This window comes from Octodon degus, unplaced genomic scaffold, assembly GCF_000260255.1.
Source record: "Octodon degus isolate 3935 unplaced genomic scaffold, OctDeg1.0 scaffold00131, whole genome shotgun sequence".
NCBI classification, from domain to species: Eukaryota; Metazoa; Chordata; class Mammalia; order Rodentia; family Octodontidae; genus Octodon; species Octodon degus.
This window is the reverse complement of record NW_004524707.1, coordinates 5,632,696-5,640,723: the sequence shown is the minus strand read 5'-3', so window position 1 is coordinate 5,640,723 and position 8,028 is coordinate 5,632,696. Positions and strand designations below refer to the sequence as shown.

At 36.3% G+C, this 8,028-nt stretch overlaps 1 protein-coding gene across 2 annotated transcripts in view; it reads right to left on the bottom strand.

Annotated features, from left to right (window-relative positions):
* Positions 1 to 2,030: 2,030 nt before the first annotated feature.
* Syt14 (synaptotagmin 14) overlaps positions 2,031 to 8,028 on the bottom strand; it is a 196,119-nt gene continuing 190,121 nt past the window's right edge. Inside the window, exons 6-8 of one of the 2 annotated variants that reach the window (XM_004641160.2) lie at positions 6,584 to 6,773; positions 3,836 to 3,892; positions 2,031 to 2,581 (exon numbers count right to left, since the gene is read on the bottom strand). In XM_004641160.2, coding sequence (XP_004641217.1) covers positions 2,268 to 2,581; positions 3,836 to 3,892; positions 6,584 to 6,773 — 561 coding nt within the window. In that variant the 3' untranslated portion in view covers positions 2,031 to 2,267. The remainder of the gene's footprint in view (positions 2,582 to 3,835; positions 3,893 to 6,583; positions 6,774 to 8,028) is intronic. The other variant, XM_023701188.1, reaches the window with a different exon arrangement.

The window sequence follows — 8,028 nt, the reverse complement described above, 5'->3', positions numbered from 1 at the left end:
GTGAAAGCACCAACACAGTCTTCATAATGTACTTGATTAAACTTTGTTACAGCTACAAATAAGACTGGCAATTCTTTTTTATTAGGAAGATGCTAGTGGAGATAGTTATTTTAAAGGTGGGAAAAGTAACTGTATCATGAAATGTCTAAATCTAATTTTTCAGTCAAATCTATATCCTCTCTAATACTTAAGTGAGGTATTTTATCATTCAATTCATGTTCTAATTCTGTAACCCAACTCACTAATAAAAAATCCTAGAAAAATCTCACTGACCAAACAGTAAGGAATGAATTTCTCCCTTTACTGCAACTCTGTAGCATACATTCTTAAGGTTCACGGTGCCGATTTGCATTTTTTCCTTATAACTCATAAGCATGAAAACACCGAATTGCCTTTTGTTAAACTAAAAAATATAGGAGTTAGTAGTCTTTTTGGATTCCTTTAAGGCCTTTTAGTACAGCCACACTGAATAATATGCATGAATGGTTTTGTTATTATGACAATAACAAGTGCTAGCTGGCAATAATATATAGTGATTAAATGGGATTAGGAAAAATGATATACTACTTTTTACTAATTGGTAAGTAGTACATTTTTATCTAGTTTAATCAGAAATGTTTTCACACATATAAAACCTACTTTAGGTCTGGGGTGCTAGCTCGCTGTTCTAAGCGTCTGCCTGGCAAATGCAAGGACCCAGGTTGGATCCCTGGTACTGTACACTATGCCGGCCCCAGAGCCTTAGGCGCACCAAGCCAGCCACTGAAACCTGACATGGTGGCACGCAGCTGTAATCCTAGCACTGGGGAGGCTGAGACAGGAGAATCACTACGAACCTGAGCTGCGTAGTGAGGTGCTGTACCAAATAAATAAAGAAATAAAAACATACTCTATTTAATAAAGTATGTGCATAAAATTATATAATAGGTAAGAAGCAAAATTAAAAAGAAAATAGCCTATAATATTCCTTATTAATTAGTTCCTAAATATAAAAATAACAAATGAAAGCCATTAAAAAATTGGACATTATACAATTGCATACTTGAGAGGAACTAAAGGTCTTGTGACACTGTTCTGAGGAATCTTTACATTTATAAAAATCGAAGGCCTAATTTTGCAAATACAACTTCCAAGCTGTATGAGCAAATTTCACATACATGAAAGGCACAGGATGACATCACATTAAAGAACATTATCTGTAAAGTTCATAAAATCTAGTCACAAATCACTGGAAACTTCATAAGGAATCTCAGAACTGTTTTTAACTTGATTTTCTGAATCAAACTGCGAGCTGAATAGTCTTAATAAATTCTTCAATTTAGTGCAGATGTACAGACAGAAGAGCTTCTTATTTAGATTATGCAGTGCTGGTTACTAAACACTCAGGTCAGAAAAAGTTTTCTTTAACTTGAATTGTTTTCAATTTTCAACAGCTTATCTACTATATTTTCCAGTTTGTTATACTTTTTTCCATATTACTACAATTGTAAAGAGTCAATTACAGAAGAAATTCTAAATCAAAGTACTGTCCTACTGGTTTCCTACATTGGAATACAGGTATACAGGAAGTGCTTTCAACAGAAAGTTACAGAGTTCTACAGTACAACCTGTCCAAAAGGCTTACAAGGGACCAGGACTTGACTTGGTCTCTTTGGAGAAAAGCAGAGGCAAAGGAAAAAATAAACTTAAAAAAAAACCTTAAAAATTTCTTTATGAAAATGAATGCTTGCTTCCACTTAGATTTAATGCTATGGAAAAAATTGAGACATAATGAAAGTAAGGGCACAGAATGAATTTATCAGAAACAAAATCTATTTTCAAGGTGAGAAACCCTTCATATTACATAGCATGGTGATCTTCTTACCATTATAAACACGAGGGATCTGCCAGTCAAAACATGTTTTATGGATACTATGAAGGGGGATACTAAAACAGTGTTATAACTAAAATCACATAACCTCTCATGAATTTTTTTTTTGGTTAAAGTAGAAGTAATTTCAAATCAAAAGTATGTTATTAAATTTCTGGAGGACTGTTAGTTTAACAACAATAATGTACATTTCTCAGTTTGTCAGACAAACTCCACCACAGCCATGCTATTAATTCACGTCAGTAGTTGATGCTATTTCCGTGGAATTTAAAGCATTTGGTAGAATGTTGGGTGTGATTCTTCAAAGAACAAGCTCTTCTACTGGGGACCAGTAAACAGAGCAGTGTGATAACTGCTGATAGTGCTCCCTGGGGTAGACCAGCTCCCGTCCCAGCCGTCATGACTCCAGCAAGGCGTGCCACCTGCAGACTTGCTGCCCTTTAGACTCCTTCATTTCAGTCCAGTGACTGAGTTCCTCTTCCCCAGAACTGTTCAGACCTAGAGAAATCCATCCTATCATCTCTTTTCTTTTCATGCTGCGTTTGTTATACACAGAGAGGATAAGTGTCACATCAGACAGCTGGAAAAGGGCCACTTGGAACACAAAAGTTTCCTTGTACACTGGATTCGGCTGCCCTCTGCGGATGGATGTCTTGCATTTGGACATTTCTTGACCCATGGAATTCAGCAACGTTAACTTAACATACGTATCTAAAGGGAAAAAAACCAACATACAACAAATATCATTTGAAACAAACTCAAAACAATTTTCTCATAATAAGTGCTGAGAATATTAAGTGTTTACATCTATAAGGATATGGTGTATACAATATTTAATGGAAATTTAGCCAATTCCATTTTGATGTACATGCGTATAAAGTATGACAAGTACAGAGAATGCTAAGTAGGCCAAAAATATTTTGGGAGTAATAATATCTTACCCTCACTATTTCCGCATGATAGAGTTTAAAGGTACACCTTCTAGCTCTTCCTCCACCCTCCGCCCACTGTGCCTCCCCTGACGTCCCCAGCCACCACCAACCCCCTTCTAGCTCCACCAGCAGGACATCGTAGCATTCATAAACACTTAGCAAGCTTAATTAGCCACAACACTGGGAAGCATTCCACTGTGTTTTCAGAGAATAAGAGTAAACAAACAAATAGAAATGAAGGCAAATGGTAGAGGAGAAGAGAAAGACAAGAACGCAAAGATGACATCAAAACAGCTTAGGATGAAATGTCAAAAAAATCTCTGCATGGATGTGGTTTTTAAATATATTCTTAAAACATTTAAGGGCTAAAATGAAGCCGAATGCATCAAGGGTTCAAAGTTTAGCAAAGCAAGTAAAACTCCCTTCTGGTTTCATGCAAGAGTACATTTAATGTGCTTTTCGGGGGTAGTTCAAATAAACACTACAGGGCTTCTTTTAGGCACAATTTAATGTGAAGTTTTAAGTATGATATCTTAATTATTTTTATGAGTTAGAAAAGAAATTAATGTGATGCTTAGTGTACAAAGTGAAGCATAACATTTCATTGACTGTTTCTATTATGGGAGATAAGTCCTCTCTTTCCAAGATTGTGCTCTGGAGTTCTTAAACAGACTCATGCAAATGATCTTCAGCATGGTGATCCATCATGTGTATTTCACATCGAGATTTCAATGAATTTTAAAGACAATTGCCATGTTTTTCATCAAATATTTCTGTTGTATAAATCAAAATACAAATGGAAAAATAAAAAAAATTATTTAAAAAAAGTTTTGCTTATTTTATAGATGCTCTGAATACCATCATCCATAATCAGAGATAAATTCTTAGTTAGTTTTATTTAAAGTACCACAGATAATAAAATGTGCATTTTTTCAGAAACCAACATGGTGGACAGCTTCACTGCTGGCAAGTTTTAGGGTATTTTATTTTTGCATGAAAAGACAACATCCAATTAGCCTCTACAGGAACTCACCTCGGATTATATAAACCTGGCCACCTATCAAGTGTTTTAGACAACAGAACAGTCCATCTGACAACAGGGGGTGGAAAGCAGTAAAAGAAATAATGACCAGATGTCAATCGTTGGGTGAAAGAGGGTCAAAGGTCAGAATTAAAGAGGAAACACTGTTCACTGGAGTGGAAAAACACAGAACTTTAGCATTTTAATTCAGGTAGCGGGTTGAACAAAGGGCTGCTGGGTAAATTTCATGGAATGAAAAATTTTAAGTCATTGTGTAATCTTAAAAATTACACTGTTTTAAAGGGGGACATCTTTATCATGATACCCTCTTGGTCTAAAGCACATTGAACATAGAATCATGCAAATTATCAGATATAAAAGGCTGAATAAAATCATTATCAATCATCATTATTGTTATACTGTTTTTTCAACCATGCAATATTCAATATTTCAAATAGTTTTATTACTCCCAATGTAATATGAAATTAAGTTAAGCAAAATAAAATACAGCTATCACAATTTTTACTCTTGAATGTTGGTATCATTTCTTTGAATAAAACTGGGATTATTCCATTTCTAACATATTCAAAGATTACAGCCTAGCCACATATCAAGGGCTACAATCTTAAGTACTATACACGGTTTAGAACTAATGAAATTGTCTTATGTTTTACTATACAAACATCCTACTTTCATATAATCATTTTAAAAATTGACTTCCTAGTTATTTTCTAACATTATTCATCAATTTTACAGTGAAAATCTAGTTCTAGTGGCAGGGGGGCGGGGCGCGGGGAGATAGCTCAGTAGAATAAGCAATTGCCTGGCAAGCGCAAAGGCCTGAATTCAATCCCCAGTTCTGCAAAAAAAAAAAAAAAAAAAAAAAAAAAAAAAAAAAAAAAAAAAAAAAAAGAATGGCAAGTGCTGTAACCCAGTCTCACAGGAAAGACTGAGCTTTGATGAATGTGGGAGTTTTGGTACTGAGACTCCAATATCCCCGACCCTTGTACTTGGATGATAATCATTCCTAAGTTATATACTACCCAAACTTGCCCTTGTTCTTCTACAGTTCTAATTCCTGTTTCTCTATTTGTATCAGACTATCATTTTATTTACCTACTCTTAAACATCACCAATAAAGTACTTGTCCAAAAAAATCACTAAACTACTAGCTAAGGCCTGAGAAGCAAAGTGATAGCTGTGGCTCAGTGTGCCTGGGAGTGATGCTTTGTCTGGTGCAGTGCTCAGCATCTTTGCGTCCAGGTGTCTAGGCTGGGAGGGCACTCCTGTGGGGCCGGGGCCTCAGCATGGCTATCTTCTGTTTGCAAATCTTCCATACAGGTTATGTCTCAGGCTATGCTCAGTGTGGATGAATGAAGATAATCAAGTCCCACTTCCTAGGGTGTTCATTGTAGGAATGGCTTCTCTCTTCCCACTGCATTCTTTTGAAATGAAAAGTCCACTGACAATAATTCTGTCTTCTGTGCATCTTTGTCAGATCTGAGTCTAACAGCCCTCTATAAGATATGACCTTAACTTTATCAGATTGTTTGTCTAAGAGTAGAAACATGAACACACTTTAGTCTTTAGACTTTTAATTCAGGGGTAGGTGCATTCTATGATGGAGATAAGAAACCAGCTTCCCAACATTACTTGGTATAAATCAAATATATTTTTAGGACTTTTCACTTTCATTGAATAATAAATTTTTATTACACCTAGAAGCAAAGTCCACTTAAGTTAAAAATAGACAAAGCCTCCCCTCCTTTAGGAGCTGCTTGATTCCTGGAGTAAAGAGCACATTAAGTAAGTTGGAGGGAATCTGTAAGATGGTATTATTCAAGGTTTCCTGTCACATTTTTAGGTCAGGACATTAACAGTTTTAATTTCACAGAGGATAGATATGTTGCTGTCTTCCCAGCTTACTGCTTATAGATACCTACAAGCAGTTTTAGAACTATACTTGGGTTTGATTTCTCTACTCCAAGGACCTACTCTATCACTTGAACCAAGAGGATGCTGAGGAGAAGGGCAAGATCGGCAGAAGGGTGAAGGGCTGCTGCTGGGCTCTGCCCTTCAGAACACATGACAATGACCAAACCTTCCTTTATTTGGTCTTTTCTTTATTCCACTGAAGAAAAGACTCTGCTGGCAGTACTAATTTATAAACTTTAAAAAAAAATATCTTTTTGCAGTGCTGGGATCAAACTAGCATCTCCAGCATATTAAGCATGTGCTCTCCCACTGCCCTTTACCCTAAGCCCTAATATTTTTATTTATTTTTTCTTTGTATTATAATTTAAGCCCTAATATTTTTAAGAAGAAAAAAAAGTGAAAAAACAATATCTTCTTAAATTGTTAAAGGAAGTAGAGAAAGAAATACATTAGTTTATAGTACTACATGCAGACAGAACACAACACTAATCTTCATTTAACAATAATAGTTATACATATTTTTGTTCATATTTGTCATTATTACTTAAAACTTTTTCTGGTATTAAAAGATAATAACTATGATAGGACTAATTTATTCTGCAAACACTATAAAAATTAAAATTCCTGTCACCATATAATTAATATTTTGAATTTCAAATTGTCCTACTTCCCAAAAGACTGGAAATAGAAAACATGAAACAGATTAGCTGATGATTCACCATTTGAATTTGCTTGGTTAAGGCTACAAGGATAGGTCTGAAACTCTTAACGCTGAAAGTCCCCTAAGTATAGAAAGCATTCAATTTAAAACATGTTTGCACTCACTGGGTGGTCTGTTTGCAGCCAGGTTTTTGAAGTGGCTGCCTTTTATCACTTCTGCTGATAATCTTCCTGTGGTGGCATTGTAAAGCAGGCCAATGAGAATCTCCGGAACTGAGCCGTGTTCTAGAGAGTGACAAGAGGACGCACTCTCTGTGCAGGACATCTCCGACACACTCACTTGGGAGTCGCAGCCCTGCAAACCAAGAAGGGAATTTTCATAGTATTGTGCAAAAAGAGGCATTACGAGCTCCTTAGGTAGGGCTGTATTCACTGGGATTAGGTACATGGTGATGAACACACCGCCTCGCAAGCCAGACTCTCCAAACACCAGATAAGAAATGCCAGCCTCAGATGTATCAGTCCCTGGATATCACTTCGTTGAATGGGAGCCAGAGAAAGAACAGAAGATGACAAAGCTTCATCACTTCCTGCATATTTATATGCAAACCAGGAAGATAAATTTGTTACACTTCTGAATTTGAAAACTTGTTCTCTAAAGAGTTATCAATCTTAAAAAACTGATAACAATTTAGATTCAATTATATAACATGTCTTCCTTATGCCTTTAACGACAAAACTAGGTATACTTTGAGCAAGTGAAGAAAACAAACTTTTGTCTATAAGCCAACATTGTAAGTGCAGAAATGCAGAAAATTTAGGATGAGAAAATTTACCATTCAATAATAACCACAAAAAACCATGCAGCTACTGGTATCAGTCACAATGGGCTTCAAGGCAATGGCCATCACTAGCGATAAAGAAGCACAATGATCATGACAAAGTGTTCAATGTGCTAGGAAGACAACATAATGCCAAATTTACATGCATCTTATAGCATGGGTCCAAAGACAGAAAGCAAATCTGCCACAGCTACACAGAGAAATAAAGAAAGCCATCATCAGTAGGTGCTCTAGCACACCTCTCTCAGTAACTGACCAATGATCTGACAAATAGAGCGAGGATGTGGGTCTAAACATCACAGTAAGCAAAGCGACCTACTGGCGGCACACAGAGCACCATAACCAGCAACTACAGAACATACAATTTCCCAACCATCCAGGAGCACTTTTATAAACATAAAGCAAATAACAATTTCAAAAGATTATAATGATTCATAATGCTTTTTGTCAACTAGAAATCTAAACTATTTTCTACAGAAGAATAAAATCTCTATATATCTGAATATTAAGACTAGACTTCTAGGGGTCGGTGAGATAACTCAGCGGTCTAAGTGCCTGCTTGGCAAGCACAGGGATCTGGGTTTGATCCCTGGCATCGCATGCTGTGCTGTCTCCATCCCTGGGTGCAAAAATCTGACCACTGAGTGGTGGCGCACACCTGTAATCTCAGCACTGGGGAGGTGAGACATGAGGATCACTATGAGTCACAGCTGAGTAGTGAGACCCCGTACCAAATACAAAAAAAACAAAAACAACAAAAAAAAAAAA